The sequence below is a fragment of the Homarus americanus genome, unplaced genomic scaffold (genome assembly GCF_018991925.1).
Source record: "Homarus americanus isolate GMGI-L3 unplaced genomic scaffold, GMGI_Hamer_2.0 scaffold824, whole genome shotgun sequence".
Classification (NCBI taxonomy): Eukaryota; Metazoa; Arthropoda; class Malacostraca; order Decapoda; family Nephropidae; genus Homarus; species Homarus americanus.
Window position 1 is genome coordinate 3,179,710 of NW_024719328.1, and position 17,714 is coordinate 3,197,423.

The window sequence follows — 17,714 nt, forward strand, 5'->3', positions numbered from 1 at the left end:
TTTTTGTTGAATTTAAGCAATTTTCGGTGAGCTGGAACTAATTTCCCAAAAACCCATTGAAACAATGGTTTCGGTTAACGAGATTTTCGGTTAATGAGCAACCTGCTGGAACGGATTGTGCTCGTTAACCGAGGGACCACTGTACATAGCATTTTAACATATGGAGTGAGAAAGCAGAAAGGTGTGGGTGATTAGAGAGATGGAGTGGAAAGGAGTGGTAACATGCCAAGTGATAAGCTCCTCAACAGCTGATCTTTTAATTTGCCTCCATGCAGGCACACAACAAGACCCTAGCTGAATGCTTGTTTTCTTAATTTATGTAATAATAATAATAATAATAATAATAATAATAATAATAATAATAATTAACGGTTTATTGAAAAGTTCTGCAGCCCGAAGGCTGAAAATATACATTGTTCAAAAATGACTTATTACATACAAAGACATGGGGTGGGTGGGTGGGTCGTTTAACAAAAGCTTTCATTACTGAAAGAAGAAGGATCATGAAGTGAACATACAAATTATTATACCTGTACTGTAGTTTCCATTTGATGGCCTGGGCCTGGACTGGTCATGGAGGAGACACCAGGTGGTGTGGTGTTCACGTGGTGTAGTAACTCGTCCTCGGGTGTTGATATAAGAACATAAGAAAATAAGGAGTCTGCAATAGGCCGGTTGGCCTGTGCATGGCAGCTCCTGTCGAGAGTTACTACCACTCTCTATCATCCATGAATCTATCTAGCCCCCTTTTAAAACTCACGGGGTCATGGGACACCAGGTGGTGTGGTGTTCACGTGGTGCAGTAACTCGTCCTCGGGTGTTGATATGAAGGACCTCACGTGGTCATGGAGACATCGGGTGGTGTGGTGTTCACGAGGTGTAGTAACTCGTCCTCGCGTGTTGATATGAAGGACCTCACGTGGTCATGGAGACATCGGGTGGTGTGGTGTTCACGTGGTGTAGTAACTCACCCTCGCGTGTTGATATGAAGGACCTCACGTGGTCATGGAGACACCGGGTGGTGTGGTGTTCACGTAGTGTAGTAACTCGTCCACGGGTGTTGATATGAGGGACCTCATGTGGTCATGGGGACACTGGGTGGTGTGGGGTGGTGTTCACGTTGTGCAGTAATTAGTCCATAGGTGCTGATATGAAGGACCTAATGTGGTCATGGGGACACTGGGTGGTGTGGGGTGGTGTTCACGTTGTGCAGTAACTAGTCCATAGGTGTTGATATGAAGGACCTCATGTGGTCATGGGGACACTGGGTGGTGTGGGGTGGTGTTCACGTTGTGCAGTAACTAGTCCATAGGTGTTGATATGAAGGACCTCATGTGGTCATGGGGACACCATATGGTGTGGGGTGGTGTCACAGCACCTCACCCTGCTCGGTGATGTTGTGTTATCTCGTAATCAGGTACATAGCCGGCCCTCTGTTGTTCCCAGGGCGGATGGATAGCACCTCCTGGTGTGTGTATGGAGTTTGATGCTCGGGCATGGTGAAACTATGGGGAAGTTTCTTTATGTCATTTGGCTCTGTTTACCCAGCAGTAATTGAGAACCTGAATGTTAATCGATTTGCGGATTGTATTCCGGGGTAATGGTTAGCCAGTGCATTTGGCGAGTTGTCTGGTCTTCTCGGACTATTCCTTGACACTGGGTCATGCATCTCGTTAACTTTGGGTGTGGTTGTTGTGTTAGCGACAGCTTCTACACCTTAACAAATTCACGCCTAGGAGGCCCTTGGGGCGGTCATCCTCAAATTCGAGGGGCTTCCATATATATATACTATATATAAAAAAAAAAAATGTGTGTGGTTGTGGAGGTGTATGTGTAGTCCAAAATAAGTGATGTTTATACTCAAATTAAGCTCTATCTTACAAGGATTCCGGCAATGCAAATTATATTCTCGTAAGTAAAGTCAATGATATTTTATAAGCGTTAATCTATCTTCCATGGGGGGGGGGGGGTAAAAGTGGCTGTACAGATACGTGTGCGTGACTGCATGGTCACTTCTACTGTATGTACATTACATAACATTAATTCAAAGCTACATACAGCATTTTGTACGTTAATTCTACCACATCTACAACTATCATTAGTCGAGACTTTAATGTGCACAAAATCAATGCAATAAGCTCTAATACCCACTCATTTCATCCCAAATACTATTGGATAATTACTTTGGAAAAATATTTAAATGACAACTGTAAGCTGACGGATTTCAGTCCTTTCCATATACAGGTTGTACCTCTCTAGTCCGGCAACCTCGGGACCTGACCGGTGCCGGACCATGGAAATTTCCGGACCATGGAAATTCACCCTTTTCCTGGACAGATAGTGACTTGCGCTTACGTTTGCACCACTTTCACTGCTTCATGGTCTCTTTGAAGACATATTGAAGGGTTAAATGTCTTACAGAAGCTTCTCAAATTTCGCGAGTTTTGAATTCAACGTTTTTTATTTGGACACAAAAAACACTACATAATTTAAAATTTTGACGGCGGAAACTCGAATTTCGATGGGTTTGAATGGGCCGCCAACGTTCAGACGATGTGCACAATCGTGTAAACAGCATCATTTCTCTTAAGTACAAAAGATTCATTATTGTTTATTACTGAATGTCTTTTTTATTGAATTAATGTTTATATGTGCAAAATGAGCAATACAATTCATTAATAATATGTAGAATATTAAAACACACGAGGAAATAAGACAGCATTGTTTTCGTTGTTTACAAAACCAGTGACTGACTGGTTCTACATATAAAACAAGAAAATAAGACCCTGGTTGTAGCTGTAGTAAAATTAATGTAAAAAATTAATATGGCTGTTTTAAGTAATGTTATCTAATGTTAATAAATGGAACAATATAAGTAGCTAACCATTAATGTTAAAGAAAAAAAGTGAAACTGCGTGTATGTAAGTGCGCACATGTGAAAAACATATCTTCATTACTCTACATAAGAATATGAAAGCAACACTTATTTACTGTTCATATATGTTTTAATTAATGTTTCTGATTTTTTTTATAATTAATGTTTGTGTGCAAAATGAACAATACAGTTCATTAATAATTCGTGGAATATTAAAACACACGAGGAAACGAGACGGCTGCTGGCATTGTTTTCGTTAATGTTTACAAAACCAGTGACTGATTGGTTCTACATATAAAACAGAAGAAAATAAGACCCTGGTTGTAGCTGTAGTAAAATTAATGTAAAAATTAATATGGTTGTTTGAAGTGATGTTATTTAATGTTAATAAATGGAACAATATAAGTAGCTAACCATTAATGTTAAAAAAAAAGTGAGACTGCGCGTATGTAAGTGCGCACATGTGAAAACATATCGTCATTACTCTACATAAGAATATGAAAGCAACACTTATTTACTGCTCATATATACTGAAGGGTTAAATGTTGTACTCTGTATAGACAAGCAGAGAGAGAGAGCAGCCGAACTGCCGGATGTAAACAAACCTTAATTTCCCCGGCTTTGTTGTTGTTGGTTTTTCTTATGGGGATTAGCCCACCCGGGCATAGGTCACTGACCCACATTGGAGCCTGAGGGGCAAAAATTTAATACTCCTGTAATAATAATAATAATAATTCAGATAAGTAAAAAAAAAAAAAAAAAAAAAAAAAAAAAAAAAGAAAGCTGGTTATTTATCTATTGGGCAAACCAAAATCGTTCCGGACCACGGGAGTTTCCGGACCACAGAATGCCGGACTAGAGAGGTACAACCTGTAGTAGGATATCCAGTACCCCCCAACCAAGAAATCACTACACATACATGTATAGTTCATGAAACACAGGTCAACTTGTGGCATGATGGATGACTCATTAATGAGTAATATGGTCTAAAATCAAGAGATTTACAGGGAATTTGTTTAATATATACCTGTACTGTATACATATACAGTATTTATGAAAAAATACAAATAAAATTAATGATGGACCTTCCAACTTTTTGTAATTTATAAATCTATTAATTTCTAATTTCCATTAATTTTCATTAATGCATTTTATAAATTTTGAGAACAGGGACCAAACTATTAATACCAATACAGCGTTACACACCTCCAACATTTATTATTACAGTATATATTCTTGAATGATCAGCCACTTATGGTGTATGTTTTATCATTGATAATATAAAATACTAAATACAGTTGTACCCCACTTAACGCGGTCAATTGAACCCAGAGGATCCCGCGTTAAGTGAAATCCGCGTTAAGTGAACAACAGAACATATGGGATTAATTCCAATAGAAACCGGCCCGACCCCCAAACTCCACTTTTTGAAGGCACATACCTATGTTGTAGTAAAAATAACATCTTAATTTTATGATGGTACATGCACACAATTAATACTTAAGAGAAATACAGTCGCCAAGTTAATGTCCATTCAAATAATGGACTCAACTCCCTCCCTCTCTCACACTACACTCGCTGGCTCTTCCCTCTCAGAGAAATTTTTGGGGGAAAACCACTAAATTTTAATAAATAATACCTCAAACTAAAGTTAGGATAATACAATTGACATTGCTGGATTCCATGTAAGACCAGGAATATTTTGAATATAAATGTCATATATTTTGCACAAAAGATAACATAGTTACCTAGAGAAAAATTTTTATCTAAAATTTGTATGTTTAATGCAAAATATATGATGTTTATATTCAAAATGATCACCAAATTATAAGAATTCCAGCAATGTAAATTATATTCTGACCGGGTAATTTGTATGAATTTTATGAGCTAAAACAAATATCTTCAGTTAATAAAAAAAAAATAATCTTCACGACACTATCTGTCAATCAAAGTACCCCACCTTGCCTCCCCCCCTCTTCCAACCGCGCGGTCAGTCCCAACCCTCCCCCCCACCCCCCACCAATCCTCCCTTCCAGAGTTTTTAACATTTAGTATTAAATAATACCTCAGATTAAAGTTAGGATAATATAATTGACATTGCTGGATTCCTTGTAAGACCAGGAATATTTTGAATATAAATGTCATATATTTTGCACAAAAGATAACATAGTTAATTTCAGAAAAAATTTTATCTAAAATTTGTATGTCTAATGCAAAATATATGATGTTTATATTCAAAATGATCATCAAATTATAAGAATTCCAGCAATGTAAATTATATTCAGACCGGGTAATTTGTATGAATTTTATGAGCTAAAACAAATATCTTCAGTTAATAAAAAAAGAAATAATTCTTCACGGGGTAACAGATGGTCGGTCGGTCCCTCCCTCCCCCCCACCCCCCACCCCCCACCAACCGTCCCAAGGAGATGTGTGGGATAACCACTAAATTTTAATAAATAATACCTCAAACTAAAGTTAGGATAATATAATTGACATTGCTGGATTCCTTGTAAGACCAGGAATATTTTGAATATAAATGTCATATATTTTGCACAAAAGATAACATAGTTACTCTGAGAAAAATTTTTATCTAAAATTTGTATGTCTAATGCAAAATATATGATGTTTATATTCAAAATGATCACCAAATTATAAGAATTCCAGCAATGTAAATTATATTCTGACCCGGGTAATTTGTATGAATTTTATGAGCTAAAACAGGCAGTCAGGCAGGGTGGCGGGTGGGGCAAATCTAAAAATAGCGTCTCGGGCGGACACTCCTCGCCATCGCCAGAAAAAATCCGTGTTAAGTGAAAGTTCAGCTCTGGCGGGAGCAGCATGATAAACGTTAAGTGAAACGCGTTAGGCGGGAGGCAATACTGTATGTGTATATATATATATATATATATATATATATATATATATATATATATATATATATATATATATATATATATATATATATATATATATATATATATATATATATATATATATATATATATATATATATATATATATATATATATATATATATATATATATATACACACACACACACACACAGTCAACCCTCACTTTCTGCGGTTAATGTAACTCACAGGGTACTCTGGAGAAAGTGAAACAGCGTAAAGTGAATAACATAACATATGGGATTAATTGAAATAGAGACGGGCCGAACCCCAAACTCCTTTTGACTGACACACAACTATGTTGTAGTAAAATATTATCTCTTAACTATGATGGTACATGCACACATAATTAATAATTAAGAGAAATATCAATAATATTAGGTTTTTTAACACTTACATTAGTAGAAAAGATGGCTGGGCACACAGGGGATGGGCGGTTGGTTCGAGGCAGAGGGCAGATTATTGGCCCTCACTTGTATCAATGTATCTATCCACCACAGAGGCTTGGGGCCTCTTTGTCAAACCCCAAAGTCCATATAAGTCCTTATCCTCACCATAATTATCACTATCACTGACTTGGCTGGCTGTGGTGGGTGGCGGTTGAAGAACTGGTAATGTTTGATGATTGGGCGACCTTATGCGCACCATGTTAGCGCCGCTTACAACATGGCGGATGGCGGGGTTTGGATCCAAAATGGCCTGCTTCCAGCGCTCTCCGCTTGAAAGGTACCGCGCACGCCGAATGGAGCATCCTGGGTTCCGGCAGGGCACCGTAAACATGGAACAGCCGGAATGTAGGACCTGTAAAGTGAGTTGACTGTATATATATATACATATATATATATATATATATATATATATATATATATATATATATATATATATATATATATATATATATATATATATATATTATATATATATATATATATATATATATATATATATATATATATATATATATATATATATATATATATATATATATATATATATATATATATATATATATATATATATATATATGCAAGTAAATCACTGTAGGTGCGCGTGATCTAGGTATATGCTGATAACCACAAGGAAAGAAGAAAACACGAAGTTCCCAAGCGCTTTCGTGTAATTCACATCTTCAGGGGTGAGTACAGACTAAAGAGAAGTACAAAACAAGGTGTATATATACAGAGGAGGGTGAGACCAGGTCCACAATGGTCAGGTATTAGGTAATGACCCTACTAATCTTTAAATAGCACGCAACGGTCGGTAGTCAGGTCAGAGGGTAAGGTGACCCAACCTTCTCACCTGGTTACAAATCTTCTTAATTACAAAATTGTCCAGTTTGTACATGCCATTACTCAAATTCATGTTGAATGCTTCGGTATGTTTAATGAGACTAGATTCTATGATGTTCCTACTATCATTTGAATTACAAGGTAATATTGAGGAGGCATTATCCCAGTCAATGCAATGCTTGTTATCCCTCAAATGAACAAAACACATACAATAAATAATAGTGAGATATCCTCTCACAAATAATCAGAATTGTTTTGTTTTTTAAATGTTGACTCTACCCTCAAGTTCAGTCCATGATTTATTAATAACAAAGCACGGAATGGAATTGAAGGCAGACGAAACATTTTTAATCTTTTTTTCTGATTATTTGTGAGAGAATTTCCCATTATTATTTATTTGTATGTGTTTTGTGTGTGTGTCAACACACACACACACATATATACAATACAGTTGAGTCTGGATTTACGCGGTTTTTGTTTACGCGTTTGGTCATTTACGCGGTGCCTTGCCAGAATGAAATGCTTTAATTACGCGGTAAATTTGGTCATTTACGCGGATGAAGTATAATTTGTTTATTTACTGAAGATATTTGTTTTAGCTCATAAAATTCATACAAATTACCCGGCCAGAATATAATTTACATTGCTGGAATTCTTATAAGATTGTGATTATTTTATATATAAACATCATTATATTTGCATTAGACATACAAATTTTAGATATAATGTAAGAATTTTGATTACAAAGAGCAAAAATTGTATCTTTTGTGCAAAATATATGACGTTTATATTCAAATTATTGGCAGTCTTTCAAGGAATCCAGCAATGTCAATTATATTATCCTAACTTAGGTCTGAGGTATTATTTATTACTAAAAATGTAAGTCTTTTGTTTTCACCCAAACATTTCTCAGAGAGGGAGGAGCCAGCGAGCGTGGGAAGAGGGGGGCGGGAGAGTCGAGTCCATTATTTGAATGGACATTAACCAGCCACTGTATTTCTCTTAAATATTAATTGTGTGTGCATACCATCATAAAATTAAGATGTTATTTTTACTACAACGTAGGTATTGTGTTGGAAAAAGTGGAGTTTGGGGGTCGGCCCAGTCTCTATTTCAATTAATCCCATATGTTCTGTTATTTCATTTACTCGTTTCTCGTTTTACGCGGTACTCTGCGGGTTCAGTTGACCGCGTAAATGAACATCCAACTGTACAGGGAAAGGAAATTACTGTCTCTAGAATTAATGGCTTCCTGTCCCGGCCACGAAAATGCCAGCAACTTTAAAACTACCCTTAGACATTCTTGGGTACATCCAGGGTGTCATCCGCTAATAATAGAGGACTGCGAAATAAAAATTCGTGAATTATCTGGGCGTACTGTACTGTACCAGGAATTTGTTGAAGTCCACTCATGGAAAAAACTGGTAGTACTGTACTACTGCAGGAGCACTGTTCCTGGCAGATAAATCAAGTAGATCCTGTAAAAGTGTTACCGATTTTGTTTCCTTTATAATTTTGGATTTCAATGGAAATATTCTAACAATAAAATTAGAAATTAAAGCTTATTTCCCAAGTTGTCTTTATGTAAATGTGTACTTATGTTCTGTAAGTAATCAAATGTTTGTTCCTTTCAGTACGGTCTAAGATCGGTGCATTTGCTACGCCTGATTTCATGCAACTTGCACCTGGTCTGCCCAAAACTCGCTCAGGGAAGATAATGCGACGTGTCTTGCGAAAAATTGCAGTTGGAGATCATGATTTTGGTGACATCTCTACTCTGGCAGATCCAAGTATTGTTGAAGTGCTATTCCAGCATAGACCAAAGGAAGGGAAAGTATAAGAATATTGTTCAACAGTGAGCAGTCACTGTTCAGTACATGATCTACATGTGCAAGTGTAGCTTTGGTCAGATTTCAGTTGTTTGTTATAACTAACAGGTCACGTGTGCATCATGTTTAAATGGTTCTAACAATGCATATCCAAAAGACAATATATGCATCATATATGCTATAAAGGATACCTTTGGGTGTGTATCTTAGTACTTAAAAGTACCAAATATTACTATTTATTTATTTGATGTGAGTACAGTATATTATTGTGGTGCATGTTTCCAGTAAGCCAAAGGTACCTAAAGTTGTATGGTGCATCTGTTGTATGTATTTTAAGTGCTACCACAGGTCCACCATTATGGTTGTGGCATGAGTGAAAAGTTTCTTTTAAGCTGGTGTTTTTCTACTTGTTTACAGTATATTTTATTTAGTTAGTTTTTATTATTATTATTTAAGACTGATCACTTGTAGTTTAGGAAATCTCCAAAAATCTGTCCTTTCTGTACTGACAGTTGATGATCATTCCTTCCCCTAGACAGTACAGTACTAGTGGCATCAGTTGATTTCATTTTGTTCTTTTGATGATCATTTTCATTTCTAATGTATAATAATTTCTTTCTGTTTATTTTGTTATTGAGTAATGTGAGGAGATAGTGAGTTAACTGTTACTTAAATTTATTACAAGGCTTCAACAAATCAATGCATATCAATCTAGGATGCTTTTTTTTCAGTGAAATTTACTTATCTTAAAGGGAACATAAATGGATTTTAGAATGTGTTATTAATCTAAAGCTTAATTAATGTAAATTGTGATATTTATAAAATTTATTTTAACATTTCAAACTTGGGTGTAAATCAATAGTCTATATTATGTGCAACATCCACATGATTTACAAGTAGCAAGCTATGCTGAAAGTACAGTACTTATTCTTTATGGCTGTCTAGCAATGAGACCCGTCCATGTACTGAGCAGCTGGTATTTGCATGGTCACTTGGGCCTTCAGACTGATAAACAAAATATGGCAACTTCAACACACAGTCAGTCAGTCAGTCTTGGTCTGTTTTAAGGATATATTTGATGTTGTTGCTTCTTTTTTTTTCCAGATGCAGCTTTTGAAATATTGTAAAATTTTGTAATGTATTAAAAATAAGTAAAAAATTTGAAAGAATAATGAGAGATGGGTAGCATGAGCGATGTAATTTGTTCTTGGCATGAGGTACATGTGCTATGATGAGAGGCAGTTGTGTAATGGTGAACATGAGATTAAAGGTTCATTGGCAGAAGAACACAGTGGGCAACACTTTACTGATGAATATTTATTTTCTCTGGATGAATCCACACAAGAGTCACCAAAAGACCAAGTACAGTAGGTGGGAGGTATATATTTTGTGGGTCACTTACTCAGGAAAGGCATTAGTACAGTACATTCTGCTGATGAACAGTTGAGTAAAGACACAAGTTGTAACAAATACTGCATGAACATTAATAAAGGCATATGCATTTTAGCGGTGATGCTGTGTTAAGTTATGGTTCTTCACTATAAACTCAGGCTAGAAGGACTTATTATACCTCACAGTCTCTGGTATGATCCATTAAGAAGTACTTACTCGAGTGAGTCAACATTGCATGATACTGTAGTCTATTTCATCTACAATTGTCTAGCTTTTCTTATTTATTCAGGATAATGGCTTTACAAAATTTTTAGATAATTTATCTGTAGAAATGTGCAGGAGTGTATGTTGTGTTAAAACTTTGTTCAGAACAATCTTAACAGAATGTAAATTTTGCAGATTTGTAAATCATATAGCATAGGTATGGAAGAAAAGCGAAGCAGGTTTACATCTAATCTAGACAGACACATGTGATACAGCCCTGCTGTACATAACTTACCACATACACTTACCTGAGTTGAAGGATACAGTACTGAGGAACTTTTTGTGTGGCTGTTACCCAGAGAAAGTCATATATTTTAATTTACTGTGCTTGATCTATTATGTTACAAGTCATAAGGGTTGTGGAATATGCATGAATAAAATCAGGAGCTTTCTCATTGCTATGGAAAAAATTTACAACTTGTTATGGAGATAATTAACAACTGTAATATAAATAGGTAGTCAAAATATGTGTTGTAGAACACTGAGCAGTTATGTTGCACAGTAAAGCAAATGTGACTCTGCAAATATTTAGACACATATTTCAGTAAAATAAAAAGAAAATAAGAATTTGCTACATATATCAGTGTGGTTACAGCAAGACAGGTGATAAAGAGTACGAAATACAGTACTGCAAAAACTGTAGGAAATATTGTAGATATGTCCTGTTGCTGCAAACATAAATTGTAAAGGGAATAATTTTTCATTAATAATTTATAATTTTTTCATGAAAAATATTAATAAATAATTATGCAGTACAGTACTTTAAAAAATGACAATGAAATTGCATTAAGTACAGCCCAAACACTTTACAAAATTCCTTCATGATATTCATTACATTTCTTAGTTTAGTGAAATATGATTTTGACTTGTCATGTGATAAGACTTGAATTTGTTCCTCAGCATTGTTGAAATTTGTGATGGAGAAAGTGTTGATAAATGTTATATTTGATCTTAGCAGGTAGTGTAGTCACTGTTATGATAAGTCATGTTATGCCTGAGGGCCAGTCCAGCCATGACTGAATGCCATGGGAGAAAGTTGAAGATATTCATCAATTGACAAAGTAATTATTTCACACAGATACATTATTACATTTATCAAGAACATCAAACTCTATGCTGACCACCAGTACAAAGTCTTCTTTTGCTGTTTAACTTCAAAATTTTTTTCCTGTGTGAGAAAAAACATTATAGAACATACAGAATTGTTATTACCAGCGAAATAATATACAGTACAGTACTATCGTTTGAGCTGTGAAATGTATCTGTTATTGCTAATTAAAAATTATAATATACAGGAATGTTATGTGAAATATAATCATGAAAATAGTTTTATATTTATATGAAACTAAAAAACAGGTTTAAAATACATCGACATTTAGTCTCAGGACAGTTCTACATGGCATTCATGTAGTGGAGTAACCTTATTGGCCTTAAAGGTTTTAATGTTATTGTTTTCACTCTTGCCAGAGTTTCCTCGCTGTATTGAAGGGCGCCAGAACCAAGGGCAAACACATACTCTGTCTTCACATTCAGTCATTCACTCACTTTTGCAGTTGTAGCCAATATGTTCTACTTGGTGGTTCCTTCTTCATCACAACCTAATATACCTATCCGGTTTATTCCTATTGCTTCACTTAACCTATAGTCTGTTCACTCAAATTTTGCACCCGAGGCCTAGGGTCACTTTGTAGCAAGACAGCTGATTGGCTGGCAGAAGGACAGGTGAAGAGTTGCTACAATTCTATCATATTTCATATTCAATCTATCTTAATTATATTATGATACCTTCAGGGATATTAGCTTCTCTATATAGCATCACCCATTAGCTGTACCAGCATCCTCAATAAGCAATCAATACCTCTCATTTCTAGTGTACTCTTCACCTCCTCCTCCTCCTCCTCCTCCTGCTGTTCACCTCTTTTGAGACATATATAAGCACCAGAATTTATCAGTCTACCTAACAATGCATCTTAAGAGAGGTTGAAATAATTGTAGGGATTATTTTGCCATAAAACACTTCATAAATGTGCTGCAGCCATCTACAGTTTGGAATAAGGGTTTTTGGATAACTGAAAAGATATGTTAAAACCTAAGAAGAAAACTTATCAAACCTGGGTGTATTACACCTTACAGGGGGTCTCCGGGTTATGAATGGGTTCCATTCCTGAGGACGTTCTTAAGTCGAAAATGTACGTAAGTTGGAACACATGCTGTGTGCATACCGTACTTACAGAACAATGTTTAAAATCCCACTATTCATAGCTTAAGTCCTTATATACATCTAAAATCACTTAAATTAAGAGAAAAGAAAAAATAGAATGACGAAATACAGTAAATGAAAGTAAAAAAAAGTCATCAGGTAAATAAAATACTGTAAATTTAAAGTTTAACCTCGTTGGTATCGTCGGGCATTTGTAAATCGGGGACCCCCTGTATTGTAATGATGAAGTGAGAGATGGTAACTAAGAGATTTTTATTTTATTTTTTTAGTGTAGAATTATCAAGAATAAATAATATATAAATATGGAGATTGAAAGTGAAATAAATGATCTGATCTGGGTATGATTAGGTGTTATGGACATATTAAGACAATGGAACATTTAAGTTTGGTAAAAACAGTTTATGTATATATGGTAGGAGGGAAGCTCACAAGTGAAGGATATACCAAAAAAAAAAGGAAAAAGAACATATAGAAAGTGGTGGAGAGTGAAGGACAAGAGAACATGGTGTCAGGTGGGTTTTTTATAATAGTTGTGGAACAGACTGCTGATGCTAAGGTTGTGTGAGGCAACAGTTGTATTTAACACTTCAAATTATCGTACTTGGTGTATTTTTCAAAGGGGGGCCCCTTCTAACTGATCACCAGATGAGTATTTGGGGCCTTAGTGTGGAAAGGGAACACCATAATAGAATAAATTTGTTAGAGTAATAAGAGTAAAAGATTGGTAGCAATTACAGGGAGAATAAGTGATTGCCTTTGACTCTGGCCATCTTACATTGTAGTGGGAACATTTGAGAGTGGCAAAAAGAAATTAATGACAAACTTTGGTTTATAATGACTTGAGATACTAAAAACTCCATTCATTGATGAAGAATTTGGAGGAGTTCCCAGTTACATATTGTATTTTATAATTAACCCTTTGGCTGTGGGAGGTTACCTTAAGCTGAATAAAATCGTGGCAAGTGCAGGAAACGCAGCGAAAGGGATAAGGTAACCAAGTTTGGGATGTCATCCGACTTTGACTTGTTAAATAAAGTTTAAAACGGTACAGAATAATTAAAAAATTCAGTCAGGCATTGTGGTTGTATCTTGGAACAGCTCTGATTAATTTGAACCAGTGAACTGTTCACAGTTCATGGATTTAGTACTACTGTACTGGATACTTGACGATGTATCGTACGATGGTTTCCTACATTCCTCATCTTGAGTTTTAGTATTTTTTTGTCACTTGTTTTTGTGGTCAAAAGCAGAATCAGTAAAATTTAAACTAATGTAATTTTTAGAGTAATAAACCTCTTGAAGACCAATGAGGGGCACCTCAGCTCTGTGTTTGTCAGTATCGTGTGATCTGCACTCTTAAGACCAAGTCTTCAAAGTGTGTGCAGTCATAGTACATGAGACTTTTCTCTTGTGGATATGTGTTATTCTTATTAGAGTACCAGATAATACAATGTAACCTTTAAAGTGGTTAAAAAAAAGAGCAAATATTTAACAGATTTTTTAATTGGTTCATTCATTACTTATGAGTTTTGATCTAAACATTGTAATTACACAAATAATTTACTTAAACTGAGAAGTGTCATGTAGTGTACTTAAACTGGGCACAGTTTGGGAGTTTGATCTGTAGTCTCATTTGCACCCACAGTAGGAATATGTAACGACATAGAGAGATAACAAATAATTATTGAGACAAAACAATCTTGGTGTTTACTCGGTGTAGCCATTGAGACATGAATAATACTATTGTAGCCGTAACTCATGAACTTGGTACAGTACTTGATGAATAAATAGCAGTGTCATTTGTGTTTCTGTTAAAATCTTGCACATTGCTGTTGTTTAGACTTGCACACTTATTACCTCTTTGACAATGCCTGTATATTAGATTTGACAAGGATTTCTTTTTCTGTAATTACAGTATGCAATAGTTTGTATATTATGGAATCAGTTAAATTAGTTCTATGTAAATTATCTTGAAAAAAGAGAGAGCTTTTAATGCTCGTGCATCTGTTCATAACAGTAATTGTACAATAGTTTACTACACCAAAAGTTATTGATTTACGTGTACATAAGTTTGGGATTTGTAAGTTATGGTACAGAAGATAAGACTTTAGTTAAAGTAAATTACTTAGAGCATTTATGCTCTCTTTTTATTGTGTGAAATTAAGTTTTATGTAAAGCATGTTTCCCCTTTTTTTCCTTTTCTTTTTAATAAATCGATATTCTTATATATAATTTTTTTTTTTTAGAATGGTTTAGTTTTTTCTTGAGAATACAGGTTTCAAAAGTTGTAAAATGAATAAAGTTGTTGGTACAAAGGTGGTGATTGCTGTTGATATAATATTTGTATACTGTATGACTTTTTGGCAGTCTCTTGTTTGCTCTTGTGATATGAACAGCAGAGAAACATTAAAATTCACAAGTTTAAGAGAGAGATTTAGCATGTACCATTGTTATAATGTTTTGCAATATAAGTTTTACGAACTTCAGGTTCACTCTATTTTGTATGGAATAATATAGTATTTTTAAAGTGCACAAAGCCTCTTGGCATAATGACATATAAAGAGCTTTTTATGTACAGTAAACATTCCAATTTTATTTGTTAGTCTTGACAATATTTTTGTTTTGGGTTTGTTGTAATATTAGAATAAATACACATATTGCTAGGTAAACTTATTTCATGGACACCTTGTTTATCATGGATCTGATGCAGAGATGACATTTTTGTTGTACAGTATTGTCAGAGATAAAACGAAAATGAAATATCACCAACCTACGTTGTTTTATTTCCCTCACAATTTTTAAAACAGCTTTACTGTACAATATATGGAATAAAAATCCCATCCATAAGTTAGATGCATCAAAAGCAAACCATAATTTTTAGCTCATCTGCAAGATTTGATTTTGCCGCTTACAGCGGCTACTTTATTGTGCACCCCACACTCATCCTGTGAGCGATAGCGCAAAAGGATTACAGAGTAGAGTTTACAACGGGTCATAATAATTAACCTCGGTTGTCAGGATATTATGGCACTAAATGTTACACAGTATTTCAATTACATTATTTGTTTAGTTCTATACATAAAGGGTAACTTATTCACAACTGCGTGAGTACAGGCGTGTGAGGCAGTATGTCTGGCCTCACACTTTGTTATTCACATTTACGTGAGAAGTATTCAAGCACATTGCGTATTTGGTTCTGTACATGAGAACTGATATGGTTACCAAGTGCAAAAAAGTGGATTCAATCTTAATATGGCGGCTATCTTGCCATTAGAGATGAAGTTTTGTGCCATTTCACACGCACTGTGCTTGGACCTATCCCTAAAAGGTTCTATCTTCACAGTCAAGGACGTAGTGTTCAAGTGTGTGGCCATATGTCTGGCCTCACACTTTACATTTAGTCTTGTTTACATCTGCTTGAGGAACATACTGCCAGAGGTACTTATATCCTAACCTTAATCTAACGGTTACAACATCTTGTAATCTAGCGATCTTGTTACATCTCATCATGGTAAACTATGGATTGACTAGTGCCTGTTTGCACTAGTCTACTTGCGTCAAACTCATCAATAAGTTCTTTCCTAATTACAGTTTTAAGGGTTCTTTTTGACAGACCCAAATTGTATTCAACAGTGTCTTTGTTAGACGCGAGTTTGGCGAGGGCATCAACTCTGTCATGTTTTATGAGGCCAATGTGAGAGGGGATCCACAACAGTTTGACCTTGACACCCCGGTCAACAAGGCACGCATAATTGTGTCTGGCTTCAGAGATAAGAGCGTGACATCCTGAGTCGAGGGTGCCAAGGGCAAGTAGTGAGGATAGAGAGTCAGTGATGATGAGACTGTCACTGATGTTATATATATGTATGTTTATATGCTGCCTTTATTCAGGGCCGGTGCAAGATGATTTGGCGCCCTAGGCAAGCTTTTAGATGTGCGCCCCCTTGAAAGTTTTGATAAGCTAATGTAGGTACAGTAACCCATTACTACATTGTTTCTAACTCTCGAAACACCACTGATAACATAATTTTCATCTTGTGGCTTTATTACTTCATCCATGCAAATAACCAATTATTGTTAGTACATTAAGTCAATAAATCCTTGACGTAAATGTCCATGAAACAATTTTTAGTTATTTTTTTTATTTTAGGGTAATCTTTAAAAAATAATAACATATCATAAACATTTAGCTCGCTCCAGCCTCCTGCGAGTTATAACCTACTATTATTACATCATTATTATATACATGTAGTGCAAAATAAGATACTTGTGAGTTGTGACCAGTCATTGGTCGGACAATATATTAAATTGACATCTTAAGTATAAATAGAAAAAGCTTAATGGAGAGCTGTAACAGTTATGAATAAAAATAATTGCAACTCTGACCAAGCCACATTAAAAAATTATTTACATTAAAAACTTAATACAATCACCTGGTCAGTCTCAGTGGGATTATGTTATGCGAGGTCAAACTTCAGAGGTCAGGTAACCTTGCCTCATCCCGACAAAGGCAGGGAAGGGACGGCTCAGCCGCCCTGGCAGTAAGGGAGGGGAGGGTATGGTGGGGTTGGGAGAAGGGTTCCTCAGATGTCAGCCTTCAGGTCACTGCTCGACAGTTCTCCAGGCCGCGAAAGATAAGGACTAAGAGTCTGGGTTAACGAATATTAAAACATGTCACTACCTCGCCTCCTGACCTCTAACATCCTGCTCTGACCTCCACGGTCCACCCAGTGTCCACCACAGTTTCCATTTTAATTTTATCCAAGTTTTCTGTTCTGAATCTCCAGATGTTAACGCACCCTAGGCGCATTGCCCAGTTCTAGCCAGCCCTGCCTTTATTGATCATATATATATATATTATATATTATGTTATTTAACAAAGTCAGAAAGCGTTTAGGCTTGGTGTAAATATGAAATGTTAGGCACGCC

At 35.6% G+C, this 17,714-nt stretch overlaps 1 protein-coding gene across 1 annotated transcript in view; it reads left to right on the forward strand.

Moving 5' to 3' along the window:
* Positions 1–15,556, forward strand: part of LOC121860033 (acetyl-coenzyme A synthetase, cytoplasmic-like) — a gene marked incomplete in the record, with an annotated part of 133,900 nt that extends 118,344 nt beyond the window's left edge. Inside the window, 1 exon segment of the mRNA XM_042357049.1 lies at positions 8,714–15,556. Coding sequence (XP_042212983.1) covers positions 8,714–8,919 — 206 coding nt within the window.
* Between the last annotated feature and the right edge of the window lie 2,158 nt (positions 15,557–17,714).